Here is a 19,453-nt window from a genome sequence, read left to right as displayed (position 1 = left end):
TAACCCCTGTGAAGGACGTGTTGAAGTTTATTACAATGGCACGTGGGGAACAGTTTGTGATGATGATTGGGATATTGAAGATGGAAATGTTGTTTGCAAAGAGGTTGGATGTGGAGATGCTGTTTCAGCTCCTGGAAATGCTTACTTCGGTGAAGGCAGTGGAAATATCTTGCTTTCTAATGTGCAGTGCAAGGGCACAGAGTTGCATCTGTGGCAATGCAAACACCAGGGCTGGGGTATCCATGGCTGCCATCCCGAGGAAGATGCCAGTGTCATCTGTACAGGTAGCTCTGGATTTTCGTATTTTTTTACACTACCACTACACATTTCACTGTCTCCCTATTAAGAGGTCACAGAGCACAGGTGTAATACGGAAACTGTAAAAACATGCTCCACCTGTCATGGGAACGCAACCAGCAAAAGCCCACTCTCCATAGGAACAATAAACAAAACACAAGGAGACAGAAATTTGAATAGGGTCATTGCAAAATTTCTATAACATAGTGGGGTGAGGAATCAATTTGAAGTGCAGTTTTAGAGGGAAGGGTGAACCCTTCCATCAAAGCTTCTACTCCAGCTCTTTTCTCCTGGTGGGACTCTGAGAGGGGAAGTAACTCTGGCTGGGGGGAAAAACAGCTGGGAAAAATGTAGAAGAGCTTCTTTTGTCAGGGAAAGACACCTTGCACTAGAAGAAAGTGCTACCATTAACACTTCTACCAAATTTCCCTTTAATAATTTCTTTGGGGGTGGAACTCTTTCTTCATGGGTTGGGTACTTGGCAGAAGGAAGTCATGGGAAACAACCTAGCAGGAGAGAATCACAGATCCAAACCAGGGAAGTCTAAAATTCATTACCTCTGAAGAGCTAATGCTAAGTAACAGTGTATTCTCAATATATTCAAGATATTTCAGATTAGCAATTGATGAAAAACTAGTGTCCATTAGGTGGCACTGTAGGCAACAATCTACAAAAATACAATTGATTTGGAACTCTGATTGGAATTTTCATTCTCTGCAATTCTATTACTTCTCTGTTTTTTTTCCACATATCGTTAACATTCAAAATATATACACAGATCCCTTTTCTCTCAACCCACTAACCAAAAGGAATTAAATCAAGCCTTAACAGAGGGCACAGAATGATTAAAGTGAATATCATGCTATGTACTCATGAACAGAAGTAAAAACATTCCTAACGTAAGGAAAAAGGAATAGACTCAAATCAGTATAGTCCTAATAAATTCCCATTGTGTGAACCATAATTTCATGACTGAATAGAAAATTACTGCAAAATTGTAGCTTTGTTTGGTACATCCTGAATGAAGAAATGATAACAAATCTGGAGGATTTGGGACTATAAGTGTTTTTTACAATTATACAAGGCGTGGAGAACGTGTTTAGAGAGAAATTTTTCTGCCTCATCAATAATAATAGAACTTGGGAGTCGCCCACTAACAGTAGCAGTACTTTCAGTAGGAAAGAAACAAAGTATTTCAAATGGGGCATAACTGTAAAAGAAGAATCTTGTGGTACTTGAAAGACATTTACGGTAGCACACATTTTGTGGGCTTGAGCCCACTGACAAACTGGAACCAAGTCTGGGAAGTTCATATTACAAAAAAAATCTGTCTTTTAAGACCCTTCTTTTTCCTGCAAAAAACATAGTTACCCTCTGGAATCTGAATATATAACTATAGAATTCTTATTCCAAGATGTAGAGGAGGCCACTGTCTTACATGTCTTTGAAAAGATATTAAATAAATTCATGGTGGACGTGACTATCAGAAATGACTGTGATAAATGGAAGGAGAGACAGTATGAGACTGAATAAAAGTTATTGGAGGACAAACAGTGAACGACCGATGTTGCCTTCATGGGTTGCTTATGGATTTTCCAGAAGTATCTGGCTGGCCATAGCAGAAAAGAGAATGCTGGACTAAATGGACTTTTAGTCTAATCCAGCAGGACTCTCTGTCATGAACTGTAACATTTAACTATCTGTTGTACCAATAAAGAATTTTCTGTCTTTGCTCTCTCTCTTTATAAACAGCATTCTAAGTTACTAAGCTAGTACCACCAAGGAGGGAGGAACAAAGAAATGCTGTTATCAGCCATCTCAAATTCCTCCCCCCTCTTTCCATACCAAATGCCTCATAATGTCATAGCATGCCCTTGGGATGGCAAACTGTGAAGGAAGATTCCTATCCTATTAGTCATTATACTGAGTCATGTCAGTGACTGCATTTTGAAAAGAGACATAATTAGGTTTTAAGAAGCAAGCTTCTTACACAGACAAAACAACTTCTGCACCTGTGCTATTGTTTGTCGATTAAATAAGATCCAATCTAATAAGTGCAAATGCAAATAATTTTTAGGGCAGATGTCTGTAGCATCAAGTTCTTCTCCATCTATTTTGGTATGTGCTAGTTGATCTGAAAAAGTACCATCCTGTTGCATATGTACAGACATACTAGAGATGCCACACTGTTAACAAGAAAAGAATGGTTCCATGTGTTTGCATAGCACCGTATATAGGCAATTCACTCTTTAACATGATTGCTTTTCAGTGCATTTGCAGAGCACTGCCAGTGAAGGACTGACACTGTAAGCTGTTTTACTGCAACACAAATTCAGTGCCTGCAATTCAGTACACTGACTGTGGAAAGCTTATGTTAATATGCATTGGATGCATCATCACATGAATGGTCATCAGTGTCTGGAATGAATGACCAGCTGAGTATTTGTTTACCTACTAAAATCAATCCATGCACTTGCAACCAATTATTTGTTTAATGCTATGTAAATAACCTGAAGGTTAATATTAGTGGAATCCTAAGCAGAGTTGCTCCAGTCTAAGCCCACTGAAAACAAAGGGCTTAGACTGGGGTAACTCTGCTAAGGATTGCACTGTTAATTTAACAAAAGTAAAAGCTATCCACGACAGAGAAAAATTAAGGTTTAATACTTGCCCATCATCATCAACTTTCCTTAATACACAAAATTGTACTCCTGAGAAAAAGGATAGATTGAAAGATGCTCCTACAGTGGATAAAAGTATAGTTTTTAAACAGAATGTATTTCATATCCATATTTTAGTATACGGAAGAAAGGTAAATTAGGAAGTTGTACATAAATTGGGTTGGGTCCTACCAGTTTTTCTGCTGAATCTTGCCCAATTCCCTTCCTTGTTGCAGCCCCTGTCCCACATTGCTCTCATCCATACAAGTCCTTCATTTTTCATTTGCCAGCAGAAAAAATCTGGGGTTTCAATATCATGACATATAGCTAAAATCAAGAATGCATTGAAGATAATTTTGACTTTGGGACAAGGAGCCACTGAATACATGAGGAAAATGAAAGCTTCAAAAATGAATTGTCATCAGGGAAGGCACAGACAAAAATATGGTTAGAATTATTTTAATTACACTAGAAAAATACAGTATTAAAAATTCGGCATTGATTTTGTACGGAAGGATAATTTAAGTTTTGTGTTGGGTACAAGCCAGCATTTATTTCCAAACACGTTACTTTCTTTCTTATTAAATATAGTATTTCCAGAAAAGTTATGCTTTAGACAATCTGAATACTGCAGAGCACAATTCAGCGGCAGCTTACTATCAAGAGATCTTAGTTCAAAGTAGTGATACATTTGCACACAAGAGGAGGGAATCAGAGGTTGACCACTGTAGTAGTAGTAGTAGTAGCAGTAGGAGCAGCCAGTATAGAATACATTGTATGCATAAAATACACCAGAAATATTGCCTGGAACACTGCATCGGTTTTGTTCCTGAAACCTATACAAAATTATTTTATTGGCCAATACAGTTCCACTGAACTCATGGGTAATTGGTCAAAAGTCTACTGTTTCCTGTACCAGCACAGAGATAATAAAAACAGTCCACTGTTTGCTCTTAAGAGAAAACATGAAATCCAGCCCATGTTTCTACTTAAGGGTCAATTTCATCAGGTATCACAGTTATCATAATGTCTTCATTTCCCCTACGTACTACCATGCTGAGTAAATTGTCCTTTTTAATAATGTCACTGACATCATTGGCTGAGAGAATTGGTTTTCCATTGATACTTATAATCACATCATTTTCTTTCAGGCCTCCACTGAAATACAAAGAGAGAAGAATGTTACTACAACTGTAAGAATCAGATCTTCTTTTTAGAACAACCACCTCTAAGCTGTGAGACTCATAATCCTACCCAAGAACAGAATAACATAGCACATTTTGAAAATTATGTGACCATGACGTTTTGTATGCTCAGTGTAGAAAACTAAGGAAACATATTGCTATATAAAGAACAGAAATGCAGAAGGACTGTCCCTTCGTAAAGAAGGTATTGTGCCTCTTCCCTCTGACTTAGCAAGCTGAGAGTGTGTGTTTGGCCAGTCTGGTCTGTGGTGTTGACTGCCAGAATCTAAAGGAGGAGGGAAAAGGCACACTGCGAGGACCTCCATGTATCCACTGCAGAACTCAGAAGTGGATCATATTCCCTTTAGGCCCTTTCAACCAATCTTTCCAGATGTGCCTTTAATTAGCAATGTCTTATTCAGCTGCGCAATGTGCAGCAAAATGATATGTCAAGCATGGATCAGATTCAAGGATGAGCATGCACATGCTCTGTGCATCCAACATTCCCTCCCCCGCCCCCAGCCTAGGCTTTGGACGGTACTCTCTTTTACTCTCACAAGTGCAATCTGGTATACTTAAAACTTTGTCTAGATCTTGGAAGCCAAATACAGTATTTACTCAAATGCAAGACTAGGTTTTTTCCCCAGGTATGCCATCAAAAAAGAAGGGCACAGTTACTTTTGCATAAATGTCCAATAACTTTTTGTACATGCGTATAACATTTTTAAGGGGGGTTATCTTGCATTCAGGGTCATCTTCCTTTTGAGTAAATACAGTATCATATAGCTGATGCTTCATATTCAATTCTAAACAACAAAGAAATACACACGTAAGTTATTAATTTTGTTTTAAAGTATAAAGGCAAAATGCAAAAGCATCCTGATCCAATTCAGACCTCTTTTGCAGGCCCATCATGAAAAACATGCAAACTTGAGTGTATACAGTCGATTCCTCCTCCTCCCTAACTCTATAAACATTTATTTCTGACAGAAAAATCCATGCTAGACACTTAGCAGATTTAGCTAGTCTCTTAGGAGAGACTCTTAGCTGATCTCTTAGCACATTTGTCCAAGGACATTCCTGGCACTGAGGCAAATGGGGAGGATACAGCATTCATTCCTCTGTATCATCCTGTCCCGTCTTGCAGACAAAGTCAGCCAGTGAGTTATGGAAACACTAACCCAGCTAATGGGATAAGACATGATTCAACCTCCAACCATAATCCATTTATGCAACCACAGAGTAGTCACTAGCTTCTCTCATGCAAAGAGAGATGACCTACACAAGCACATGTTTCTATATAGATGTTTTTTTTTAAGTAATGAAATTTTTCAAGGTTCTGCATTTTCTAATGCCCAAGGCGAGAGGGAGAAGTTATTTTCACTTTGTTTTTGTTTATATTATTATCTCAGATAAATATGTAATAAAATAAATGAAAAACTACTGTAAATATATTAAATTACTGTTGCATATTGTGATCATGCTTTCAAACTACTTTTGTAACATATTTGTTTACGTTTATAAACCTGCCTTTCTCCCAACAAAGGACACTCAAGGCAACAATGATAGAAATGAGAATGGGGATTACACTAGAATCTGAACACATATTTATAAGCTATCAGAAGAGTACTCTAAGTGACTTTTACATCATAATCTGCCCATCTCAGATAGGCCACTTCAGAGTCTCTGATTGGAAGAAGATGCATACTAAAATAATGAATGTCATATTCCTTAGTGTTATTTGGACGTAACTTTCTAAATTTAGGAAACTCCCAATTATGATTCTCAAGCAGACCTATAGAGTTTCTTTCTTTGCTAATTTTACTGTCACATACAGTAAGCAGTACGACAAATAGTAAAGGCACTAGCACTGCACATTTTTAATCCTTAACTGCATTCTGCCATCCTTTATCAGAAAGAACTATCCTTTATCAGAAAGAAGCATGTTGTAGTCCTATGCATTTGGGAACAGAATCAGCCTTCTCAAGAAAAACTGCTTACTGGGCAACAGTCTTTTAGAAAGCAATTCAAGCAACAACAGTATAGGAGTGGTTGACTTAGGCTGATCTGAACCTGTGTAAACTGGCAACTTTAGTTGCAGTGCTGAACTTGAAGAGATACCTTAGGCCAGTGATACCCATTAAGTGGCCTGAGAGCCACATGTGACTCTTTGACTGCCACCTGTGGCTCTTCTGAGCACTCCTCCCCATGTTCCAGGAAGGTGAGCAAGGCCTTTGCCTGGTAGGGCTTGTAGTTGACAGGTGGTTCCCACCTTGCATCAGGGGCCACTGGAGATCTTAGAGAATGGGTTATCTGCGAGACTCCTTGAACTGTTGGCCTCAAGCCAGGGATCAAAATAAAGGGCCCATCATCTCCAACAACCCTTCTCTGAAAGCAAGCTGGCTACAGTGGACTAGTGGTATATATTATATTATTGTATGTGTTTGTTCAGTTAGCTATTGCACAAGGGTATACAGTAGTCATTTGGCTCTTTTGGTTGATGGTAATTACAAGCTGCCAAGTGAGTACCATGGCCTTAGGCTTTGGAGAGAACCACGCTGTTCTTCCCCATTTGCTTTTTTCTTAAGTGCCATTATCTACTTTAAATGGATATGTTCTGTTGCACTTGTGCTTTCAGGATGCCGTATGATGAGTCTTAGCCAGTCCAATGCCATGCTGTTGCAGTAAGCTTGTTGCACAGCACAGTCATATGCAGCAGCTGGGAGCAACAGTGACTTCTGCAACTGCAGAGAGCAACGTCTGGGATCTTTCCATCTAAGTGTACACGCAACTAAGCAAATAAAGCAACTAAGAGGATCGCTCCATTTGTTTCCAGTCCCTTTCTATTCTACTGAAATTGGCAATACAGCAAAGCTCCTCTTTCCTATCTTCCCATTAAGAAAGAGATTTCTTGAAATAATGCACAAAAGATGGTAACACCTTAGTTAACACTCCTTATATGACTTGATGAACTGCCTATCAGGTGTTTATTCTTCAAGCTATCAGTTGCAAAGTTTGTACAAGAAGATTCCTTTAACTTACGTTTCAGCTGGTGTGTCTGGAATAACTTCAATAATGTAGGCTCCAGAAATAACATCAGGAAAGTCACTATGGCGCTCTTTCAGTTCTTTAGCTTTGCTAGAGAAAAAAATCCAAACAAACTGAATATGAAATGACACTTCTGTCGGAAAACTTAAAAGTAATTTTTTTAAAAAAAGGATAAATCAAAAGTTTTTTTTTAATCTGCATAGTTTTAGTTCTATTGTTTTTTTTTAAAAAAAACCTTTTACATTTCCTAAGAAACCTTTCTATAAGAAAGATGTATGCTACTAATACCGAGGGGAAAGTACTGTTTGTGGTGAATGTGTATCTTGTTTGCATTAATAATGCAGTTGTTTGCAAATATTATAGAATTTTGAGGTTACAATTTGAAAATTTAGGGTTAGGACATAAATGACATAATGACATAAATGACAGAATGACAGAACAAGCAAATCACTGAATATTAGATTTGAGTTATTACAAGAACATTTACAGACTATGCAATTGCCAGGAAAAGAATAAAAAGAGGGGAAAACTGCATGTACGTTTTAAAGTAAGCACTGATGCAATGTTAGTTTGGATGTTAAACTAGAATATAAAGGATTGGGATTAGGCCCTAGAAACATCAGCCCACTATTCCTGGCTCTTACATTCCTAGCCCACCTTTACCCCGAGTGCTCAAAAACAAATTTATAAATACACCTTAGTCTTCTGGAGAAGTTACAGTCCTACTGATGGTCAAACATAGCAAATCAAGACAAAGGGGGAGGGGAGGGGAACAGAAGGAACATGAAATAAATTGTAAGTAAAGGAAAAACCTGAGAAAGGGTGAGATTTCACTCCTGGATTTTGTTCCTTTAACTCTACTTTAAAACCAAGATGGGGTAAGGCAGGGGTCTTCAGTATGATGCCCATAGTGCCATGGTGCCCAGCAACACCTTTCCTGGAGTCTGCCAAATATTTTTAGAAAGTGGGTGGGGGCCAGGTGGAGTTTTTTGCCCAGCAAGGCTTCTGATTAGCCACTGGAAATTTGATTGGCAGTGCAGATTTTTAAGAACATTGCTTTGGCAGTAGCTGCCACCACAGTACAAGGATCTTCATGACTGAAGGTAAACTGTGTCAGTCATTTTGTGGCTGATTCCATCTTCTGAAGGTGTCTGAAGGATCAAAAAGTTGGGGATTCCTCGTATAAAAAACCTTCATGTCCACTAGACATTATTCATCACATATAGTTATGACTGAAAACGCCATAGGGCACATTTCCTCACCAATGCTAACTATGGCTGCATTCAGACATTACACCAAACTGCAGATAAAAACTCCAGTTAGGCATGAACGTGGTGTATTGCAGTGATTATGTTCTCCCTTCTCTCCACCTTCCTCCTATTGTGGGCAGAGCTTGATGGAACACTTCCCAGCTAGAACAAACTCCAATTCACTATGACATCTGAATACAGGTACTGGATTTGAAAAAAGATCCCAGGATGTGCCACTGTCAGAGGAGTAAGAAGTAGCTAATGACAGAAGTAATTTTAAATTTTACCTAGGTGTTAAAGACATCATTCGAATGCCAATGTATTTCTTTTTAGTTACAGCTTTTCCTGTTTGAAGAAGGGGGGAAAGAAGTAAATTTTATTTTAATAATCCATTCTTACACAAACAGAGCTGTTTAAAATGTTTTATAACATCAGGTGGTAGATTCTGGACTTCCTCAGATAGCAAGTGGGTAGTAATACTTTTGAATGTTCCCCCATGTAAACAGCTTCCAGAATGTGGTAAACCACACTGGGGAGAAGGTTTAATTTAAAATCTTCACTGACATGTTTGCGACATACAGGGAGTTGTTTACACAGGGTGCATTTAGGAACTCCCATCTAAATCGGGCAGAATAAGCTCCTATTGTGATACAGTACAATACCTTTGGATTGTCGGTCATGTGACTCAGTAAGGAATTTTTTAATTTTGTCTGATGGTATTGCAAAGGAGATGCCAGCAGTGACTTTCAGGGTATTAATACCAATCACTTCACCATCCTGCAAATAATGTGAACAATTCCATAAGTGTGAGCTGCATATATAAAGAATGCAGTTCCTACTTAATTTTGGCATTTCAGTCTAAATCTCATTGTCACATACAATATCATTGTCATATACATCCAAACATTTCTCAACTGATTATCAAGAACATTCCTCTATAAATACAAATTTTGCTATATTTCCACTTTCAAGATGCATCAATAAACAGCTCCCTTCACTTGTCCCAAGACACTGAAACAACCATAGCTGGAAAATTACACAATCTGTGATGTCCATGTTAGCTGCATGAACTGGCAGGTTCAATTCCAGGCAGAGAATGTTACAGCTGGCATTTCTAGCCTGTGGGAACCAAAGTCAGATCCCAAGAACTAAACATCATATATAAACTATATCAACAATAACCAGAGCTTTTTTTCTGCTGGAACGCGGTGGAACGGAGTTCCGGAACCACTTGAAAATGGTCACATGGCTGGTGGCCGCCCCCTGATCTCCAAACAGAGGGGAGTTTAGATTGTCCTCCGCGCCACTCAGTGGCGCAGAGGGCAATCTAAACTCCCCTCTGTCTGGTGATCAGGGGGTGGGGCCACCAGCCATGTGACCATTTTCTCTGAGGGCAACCCACTGAGTTCCACCACCTCTTTTCCCAGAAAAAAAGCGCTGACAATAACTAATTATATAAGATAATATGATTACTCCAGATGCTTTTGTTTCATTTAACATACCCTCAATAACTATTACTGGCCATCCTCCCTGGTTTTGGTTTGTGTTTATGTTTTTATTGAATTTTTATGTATTATTTAAAATGTTTTAATGTTCAAATGTTTAAATGTTTGCCACCTTTGGGACCTTATTTGGGTGGAAAGGCAGCGTTAAAATGTTTTGAATAAAATCATTCAATAAATGAACTCCTAAGCAGGTGTCTACAAACGAAGTCCCCAGCTCACCACCTGTGAAACCTCTGACTGACATCTGACTATGGAAAGCAGTAAATTGCTTCCTGTTTTTTGAGCCTTTATTATCAATGTAAGGTCTGAGCGATTTCTAGTCCATTCTCCAGAGAAGGACAGGAAATCTCACACTGAGCCTGAGAAAGAAGCAAGGCATCTCAAGTATTACATATATACTTGCATGCATGTAGATTCAGCTTCAGTTCCACACATCTCCACACTGCACCTCCAATCCCAGAAAGGAGTGCTGGGATATTCCTGCCTGAGATTTCAGAGAACAGTCACCAGACAGAGTAGACAGTTCTGGTGTGATAAACTGATGAGTCAGCATTTTTCACTATGAAAAGTTCTAGTTCAACTGCTAGATGCACTTCAACTCACCAAAGGCTTTTTTCAGCTGATTTCAGCGTGTTTTCCCAACAGGAACTGTTCAACCTGTGTAACCTTAATGGAGTTTTATTGCTTTATAAGTTAAATTCTTTAACCACCACTGCCACCGTGTCAAAAGATCAAACACTGCAGGACTTTTGAATACCTAGATTTGAACCAAGCAATAACTAGCAGACGGGAAACTAGTTAAAGCCCCTCAAGAACCTATGTGGATGAATTCATTCATTTTCCATGTAATTTGGAAAAGCGAAGAATGATAGCTTTTTCATAAAATGTTATTTTCCCATATTCTCATTCTGTCACACTATACCTCTTGAAAATAATAATTTTGCTAAAGATGCTGCAGTAAAGATATGCTGCAAGACTTCCAGAGACAGGAAATGTGGCTTTACATCATGCAGAAGCCTTTAAGAATTCTTGGAAGGCATCATCAACATGAGTTGCTGCAGAGTACTGCATAAGAGAAGTCCGTGATACGGACCTTTTAAAATATTGTATTAATGTACAGTCCTAAACATTGTCATTCTTATTATTTAGGTTAAGATTTTTGATTGCAAACTATAATGTGCTTGAAAAACCTTAATATTAACTTTGCCAATTATCTTGAGACTGGTCTGTATTATTTCCATATTTATACTGAGAAAACAAAACAAAAGCAATATATACAATTAATCAAGGCATTAAAATTTAGGCCTCCTGAATCTTTGTACAGCAGAAGATTTTCAGTTGCTAAGAACAGTAGTTTCTCAGTGATATACAGATACTAGAAAGAAATGCATCAGAAAGGTCAGCATCAATTTGATAACTCTTAGCCTGTCCTTACTTTCATCATTTGTACTAGTTGCTAATACAGTGAAGAATGGGCAAACATGAAAAACTAAACTGGCAGGAAGTACTGAGTTCCAGTAGTATACTCTCTTATAAGGCTCACAGTTTACCACATGTATCTAAAATCTGAATATTATTGTTTTCAGGGAATATGAATAAATATACTACGTATTACAGTCACTCTCAACGATACATATAGCAAACATTTTGAATAATGAACTCCAAGAGCATCACATGATTGATCAGTACTAGCATGAAAGAATGATTTAAAAGACACTGACAGCTTTCCCCTACAAACTCTGTTAAGGTGAGGGAAAGGGGAAGGGAAAGGATCAGTTGTCTGCAATATCCAAAACATCAACTAGAACTATTAAAAGGAAACTCTTACCAGGTTCACTAAAGGTCCACCGGAGTTTCCGTACTGTAAATTTAAAGACAAATTACATTTGTAACCTACTAATTTTAAAAGTTTACATTAAGAAATATAGATGACCGGACATGGTTTGGCAAGGGGGCTTCATATCCACTCCATTATATAATTTCTGTACAGAGAAGTGACTGTCAGAATCTGGATAGAATATATCTATTATAGTTTTTGCAATCTAGACTGAACTTTCTATGTTCCTAAAAGTGCCTTCCCATTGCTGTTAGCAAAGAAAATTAATCAGTGCACAGTACTATGAAATAAATGGCAGGCTGTTCTAAATTGTAGTACCATCTCATGAGAGGGAGAGCTCTCTCGTGCTGCCAAGACCTTGAAGAAGAGTAGGAAGACGGTTCAAAAAGAGCTGACTAGAGAGGTTGACCAGAGCTCGCCACTGACCAAACAAAATGCCAGAGCAGCCAAAATAAAGCTCTCTTATGTGGAAGTACCTAAATCAAAGTAATTCTGTTTTGAGATTAAACTAGCCTACAAGGCAGTAAAGACCACTTGGTGGTGGAAAGTGCCATCAAGTCATAGCTGACTCATGGCAACCCCTGGGGGGGTTTCAGGGCAAGAAACTAACAGAGGTGGATTGCCATTGTCTACCTCTGCAACCCTGGTCTTCTTTGAAAGCCTCCCATCCAAAGCTTCTTGCCGATCTGTCTATCTTCTCTGTTGTCCCCATGACTGTTAGGCAATAATTCCTTGATTTCCTGACTTCATACTTGAGAAGTATAAAAATAGCTCTTTGTATGTAACCTTCCAACTTACAGGAAGTTAGTACAATTTTCTTAAAAATTAGACTTCATAAATTATCCACTCCTTGGTATCAATAGCAGGAACACAACACGGATCCCTACCCTGGCCTGAAACAAAGAGCAGTTTGTCTTTAAACGTACACACAGAGAACACAACATCCTTAGCAAGTCTGTAACAGATCTTTAAAGATAAGAAGAAGCAGCAGGATATGTTTGTTGATGCAATATGTTCTAGGTGTCCAGAGTCTGAGGCTCAGCCCCAGGACTTACCAGGAAGAGGAGATGGGAGACAGTTGGGGAACAACTACCCAGATACCCCAACAGACACCCAGAGCCAGCGCACACCAACAATAGAAGGGGGGAAAGAGGCACCCCAGCCACAGGAGGGAAGAACAGCTCCCAAGCCCCAGAGGGTCAGGTGGGGCAGGTGGAAGCCAGCAAGATCCACCCTCCAGTGAGAGGTTAAGAGCCCCGACAGGGGGAGTAAGGACAGCCAGGAGGGGACCAGGACAGAGGGAGAAGGCACAAGAGAGGAACAGCCAGCCAGACAGCAACCTTACTGGCAGGGGAGGAAAGGCAGCAGAAGCAGAACAGGGCCATGCCCCAACCTACAAACAGGGAGGCAGGGAATAATAGGGACCAACTGAGGCTGCTGGAAGCTCTGAGCAGGGGAGGCTTGGCAGCCAGCCAAGAGAACACAGCTGTAGCTGCCCAAAGTAGCCAGACTACCCCAGGTGCAGCTGCTTGAGGCAGCCAAGGCCAGGGCTAGAGGGCAAACAAGGGGTGTGGCTAGAAGGTGGAGCCAGGAATGAGGAAAAGGATGTAAGGGAAGTCTACCCACAAGGCATGGTGGGTTGTGTAGGAGTGTGGTGGAGCGGAGGAGGGAGAGGGAGAGGGAGAGGGAGAGGGAGAGGGAGAGGGAGAGGGAGAGGGAGAGGGAGAGGGAGAGGGAGAGGAGGTGAAGGAAAGAAGAGGAAGAGGAAGGGAAGGAGTAAGACCAACAACTGGATGGAGACAGCTGTCGAGGAAGACAGCAGGGACTATATCAGGTTGAAGGACTGAGAGAGTGTGAGGGTGAGGTATACCCCCCCTCCTTCCACAGAGCGGGATCCCACATATTCCCTGAAGGTCCTTTAAGGCTGAAGTCAGGCAGGGCGGCGCCTATGGCAGAACCTGACAGTAGGTTCAAAAGCACAAATTCAAAAAAGCTTCATGAAAAGTGACCTACATTGATAATTGCATCTGTTTGGATATAGTCCATATCAGAATTTCTAAGTCCCAGTTCTTTGCCTCCTCGCTGTGTTGTGCTAACAATTCCGGTTGTCACTGTATTTTGAAGAGAAAATGGACTTCCAATTGCAACCACAAATTCCCCAGGACGTAACTCTGAAGAACGTCCAAGAAGGAGAACTGGCAGCTTCCCCTGGAAACAGAGAAGGTTGTAATTGTTATAACTCTCCTCATTTATAAACTTCCTCATTGAAATCATTATAAGCCACACACACACTTAATCAAAGGAATCAAGACACAGTTTAATTATCATTAGAGGTGGGCACAGACTGGGAAAAACCCACAGGCCATGGGTGCGTGGTCTGTGGCATTTGACGGACCATGAACTGACTGGTTCACGAACCGACTAGTTTGTCGGTCCAGGCTGGCGCGGGGAGTGCTTTAACCCCCCCTTGCTCCTGCCCACCAGTCAGCTGGAGCAGGGGGGGGGATTTAAATGTTAAAGCTTTAATGGATCACAGACAAACGGACTGGCGAAAAATCCATGGGGTCCATGGAAAATGGGCGTCCCATGACCCGCTGGTTTGCAAACGCTACACTGGCCCGATCTGTGTTAAATTTTGGTCTGTTTTCTGGTCTGTGCCCACCTCTACTCATCATTATTCAATATAAGTCCTTTATTTTTGTAGAAAGGTTGGTTTAGAATGCCTTAAATAATAAAAAATATATAGCTATAATAAGCATTGTTCTTCTGTGACTGTGTAACTTTAAGAAGGATCCATAACAATATGTATTTCCAATGAGTCATTATGAAGTAAATTAAAATTATATATTGAACAATCCAAGATGTATATGTAATGGATTCAGGACTGGACTGGTTTATGACAGTTTCCTATAACAAATTAAAAGGGCAAAAAACTGAACACAACACATTATTAATGCAAAAGAAACATTATATAAAGAAAAAAAATAGGATCTAGAGTACTAGAAGAGTCGGTCATAGATTCTTCCCAGTAATGTACAAATCTTACCAAGTGTGGTGAGTGAAAACCCTGATGTCTCAAATGCAAACCCGCTAAGAACTGGGCAAGAAGAAGGTCTGTCTTTAAGCTTCCCCAGTAGCTCATGTTTTATGAACTGCCCTGTGGAGAAGTCCTGATTGACCAAACACTGAAGCAGACCCTATAGGAATTATTACAGGCTCAGCTGTGCCACTGAAGTTCTGCATGGAAGTGGAATGGGCTGTACTTGGTATTCTGCTAATAGCTTTATTTATTTATTTGAAATATTTATCTGCCACCTATATATATGTGTGTGTGTGTGTATATAAGTATGTAAGTATATATGTGTGTGTGTGCACCTGCCAGATGATCCTTGGCATAATTATTCCAAACTTTAAGGCTGTCAAGCTAATAATACTTGTGAGCCTGCAGTCAATGGCAATCCGTTTGGTACACAGCTGCTGTCCTTACAGGGCCACTTCATTAACAGTCTGGGTGAATAAGCCTCACCAAACAAACCCCACAAGCAGAACACCTCACCTAAAACATAATATTTGTCTGCAGTGTCCTGTCACATACTCAAGAGATATAAATGCATGTGTGAACTAGTCACAGCAATGGAAATGCTAGCTTTAAACAAAGCATACAAATTGGTCAGCACTACTTCAGTAGTACCTGTAGTTTCCAAAAAGACTGTTTCATGCAAAAATAAAAAAAATGTAAGCAGAAGCTATGGTAACTATCCACATTTTTTAATCAAACAGAATTCATTCAGGGAAATAGTCACATAAGAATCATTCTACTGCTGCTGAATGACAAAACTCTCAGTTAACGGAATTGACTCAATGCCCTTTCATTCAGCTGTGTTTCATTTTTTCCTGAGATGGGAACAGCATTTTAATCAGTCTGCCATTCCTGTAAGGCAGAAGACACTGAATGGAAACTTCTACAGTGCAAGAAAATGCTCTTAGGCGCCTAGCAGATGAACTGATCCAGCTAGTTAGGTAATTGAAGGAGACAGAGACTTGTTTTGCCTCTTCTTTGCAATTTATAAAGCAGCCATTTTTACAGTTAAGTTTGATGCTGTTAAAGACACTCATAGCATATCCCTTCTCTCTCTCTCTCTCTCTCTCTCTCACACACACACACACACACACACACACAGACACACTTGCACACATTTTTCTTTGAGTACAGCCCTATCATCAACACTAGAAAAAAATCTGAATGACTAAAAAAAGGGCAAAATATGGTTCTTTTGGTGAAAGCATTATGCTAGATGCAGGGGCTTTTTGAAGGGGAAAAATGCAAACGGGTTTTTTTTGCTTGTTTTGCAGCATTCATGTCCAAATGCTGGTACTGCACGCAAATACTATCTGCCAGCTGGGATGTTGGAGGAGTGACTCTTGCCCATCCTCCTTGTCTTCAGTCTCTCTCTCTCTGTTACAGCAGTCCTTTCCAGGACTGTACTCACCAGCCGGACTGAATGAATAAAAATGCAACACTAAATCATGCAGGGGCATGTAACACTTTATGAATGAAGTGTGCACATCTTTGACTGAAAGGACACCTTCTTCCCTTCAGAAATATAAATCAGTGTTATTTTATTTATATTCCAAAATCAAAGAGTCCAGTAGCACCTTTAAGACTAACCAACTTTACTGTAGCATAAGCTTTCGAGAATCACAGTTCTCTTCATCAGATGACAGTAAAGGTGCTACTGGACTTTTTTCAATTTTGCTACTACAGACAAACATGGCTAACTCCTCTAGATTTATATTCCAGTTCACATTTAATGGAAACATCCTAAATTATACCTCTTATCTGCCCTCTTTATAGATCTACCAGAACCGTGGTGGTGGTGGCGGCAGGAGAGGGGTTAAAAAGAGAGAAGGAAACTGTAGCAACAAGCGAAATGTCTGAAATAACCAGGGCTTTTTTTCAGCAGGAACGTGGTGGAACGGAGTTCCGGAACCTCTTGAAAATGGTCACATGGCTGGTGGCCCCACCCCCTGATCTCCAGACAGAGGGGAGCTTAGATTGCCCTCTGTGCTGCTCGGCGGCGTGAAGGGCAATCTAAACTCCCCTCTGTCTGGAGATCAGGGAGGCGGGGTCACCAGCCATGTGACCATTTTCTTCGAGGGCAACCCACTGAGTTCCACCACCTCTTTTCCCAGAAAAAAAGCCCTGGAAATAACTGATAACAGATCTCCTGAGGAAGAGAGACAACTTTCATAGCTTTATGTTATTCTTGGCAAGTGAAAGGAGCTATATAATAAAACACTTGCTGAGTAATGCAATCAATTGCAGTTGTGCTGAGTCTTCAAGCCTGGGCTAATATTGGGGAAACATTAGATCAAAGTCAAAACTGGTATGAGCTGGCTCAGAATCATCTGTGTAATTCAACATGCCTTCTGGAAAAAGTTAGCCTTTTCTTTGTGGGGTTAAAACAAAATCAGCTGCAAAAATCCCTTCCTCAGCAGATGTTATAAAACATGGTTTTGCAAAGCAAAATGTGCACTGTACTAAAAGTTTCCAGAAGAGACCAGGGTTCTGTATCTTAACAAAAAAAAAACATTTTTAAAGCTGAAATCCTCAGATGGTCAGTTTATTCCTTGACCAATATAGTAATAATCTACTTATGTAACCTAAAGAGTTATTCCCTTTCCTTTTTGGAGATCCAGCTGAACTCAAAAGTTGAATTCAGCTACACAGTTGAATTCAGCTACACAGATATTATAGGATATTATTGTAGGATGCTTTCCGATATAAGGTTTGGTTGGTCTGTAATGCAAATATAAATTTATCAAAAAGATAATTTACATTGCAAATGTCTGTTTTCACTACGAACAACACTCTTTAAAAAGACAGGAGTTTTTACATTAGGTCAAATACTGCCAGAAAACTGAGTTTCAGGGTGGAAGGACATGCTATGTAGATAGTGTTAATGAATTAAAATACAATCATTGCTAGCCAACAATATCATGTGTAGCAATGGGATGTTCATCTATGCATAATTATTTGCACTACCAGGTATAATCTGTATGGGAAGAGTAGAGCTCTTGAAATGAGTTTCTTCTTCAATCCTCCTCCGATGGAAGTGGAGGAAAAGAGGTCTGATCTACAAATATGATCAATACTATTAAAGCTGATAGAAATGCCCCATCTTATGGTGCTGTGCATACAGTGCCAATGCAGATAACCAGTGCCCAAAACTACATGCACTGTTCTGCCAGTGGGATGCACACCCAGAAAACTGTAACAAAAGGCAAGAATAACTTGCTTAAATCAGGACAAAAGTGGTGAGCATAACTGTAGGTAACAGATTTTGGTAAAGAAGCTAAAGTAAAATTAAAGGACATGATCCCACCCCACACAACAATCCATTAGGATGTACATTTTCTGGAGAGTAATGGACTAAAATGGACTAAAACCAAAGGAAAGGCAAAATACCACAAAGGCAAACAAAAATCCAATTCTTACAACTCATGTAGAATTGGTTGGCAGCTAACTAGTATAGCTACACTCTGAAGGAAACCCCAGAAACCTCACATCTGACGATAAATATATCAAACAACTTTAATCACAAATAACCATCTCATGTTGTAAAAATACAAATTCGGTTCATACAATATTATTCAATTCATACAATATTGCCTAGATACTATTAAATAACCAACACAATATTTTGGCACAGCTAAAATCCATTCAATACAACAAACTTAATGGGATCAGACTCGAGACCCGTATTGGTCCAGTATATAAATACCAATGAGTAGCAAATGCATGAATAAGTGACGAGTCCCAAGCAGCTGTGATTACTGTTTACATTTTCAAAGCGGCTAATTCCACGCTGTATGTGCAGGAGCCCCCGATAGGGTCTCACGGCGGATGGCAACGAGCCCGCCAGCTACAAATGCTCGTTTCGGAAACCCTTCTTCTTGGCCACCTTTTTATCATAACAGTCAAAAGCTCAATTTTCCAATGGGTCAGTCTGTGCCGACACTTTCACTCTGCAATCAATGCTAATTACAAGCCTGTATGAACCGAATTTGTATTTTTGTATTTTTACAACATGAGATGGTTATTTGTGATTAAAGTTGTTTGATATATTTATTGTCAGATGTGAGGTTTCTGGGGTTTCCTTCAGAGTGTAGCTTCTATTGGAACCTGTCCCGTCTATTGTATGAATTAAGCTAACTAGTATAGGCCAAGTTTAAAGAATCAGCTGTCTTCTTAATTTAAATAGATTGACAGCATAGGTGAGAAGTTTAACACTGTCAAGAGAATCAATTAACCCCAAGCACTTCAGTCTCCATCTCTTGCTGCTGATATTGAATAATTAGTTTCAGTACAATCCCCATATGAGGAAACCCTAATCAGGATTTGTCTTTCATTTATTCGTACACATTACTCAGAACAGAAGAGAATTTATTTAAGAAGCTGTCCATAAGAGCTAGTGCTCTAAAATTAAAATACAAAGCTTTATTGAAACATTGGATCAAACAGTATGCCTTCCAGCATTTAGAAGCCTGGACATGCCAAACATTTAAATCTCTCTGTGTGCCCTTCCCTCCTCCAAAGTTACTGACTCATTATGCAGCCTGGGGCAGACTACTGTTGCCTTGTTCTGTGTTCCCTTTTTTATCTGTTTCC

The 19,453-nt window shown here is 39.7% G+C and overlaps 1 protein-coding gene across 1 annotated transcript in view; it reads right to left on the bottom strand.

The window, feature by feature from the left end:
• Positions 1–3,400: 3,400 nt before the first annotated feature.
• Positions 3,401–19,453, bottom strand: part of HTRA1 (HtrA serine peptidase 1) — a 68,708-nt gene continuing 52,655 nt past the window's right edge. The window contains exons 4-9 of the mRNA XM_054984103.1: positions 13,795–13,989; positions 11,773–11,805; positions 9,102–9,216; positions 8,727–8,784; positions 7,184–7,279; positions 3,401–4,115 (exon numbers count right to left, since the gene is read on the bottom strand). Of these exons, the coding sequence (XP_054840078.1) occupies positions 3,947–4,115; positions 7,184–7,279; positions 8,727–8,784; positions 9,102–9,216; positions 11,773–11,805; positions 13,795–13,989 (666 nt within the window). The 3' untranslated portion in view covers positions 3,401–3,946. The remainder of the gene's footprint in view (positions 4,116–7,183; positions 7,280–8,726; positions 8,785–9,101; positions 9,217–11,772; positions 11,806–13,794; positions 13,990–19,453) is intronic.

This window comes from Eublepharis macularius, chromosome 6 (assembly GCF_028583425.1).
Source record: "Eublepharis macularius isolate TG4126 chromosome 6, MPM_Emac_v1.0, whole genome shotgun sequence".
Taxonomy (NCBI): domain Eukaryota; kingdom Metazoa; phylum Chordata; class Lepidosauria; order Squamata; family Eublepharidae; genus Eublepharis; species Eublepharis macularius.
This window is presented reverse-complemented; position numbering and strand designations above follow the sequence as displayed.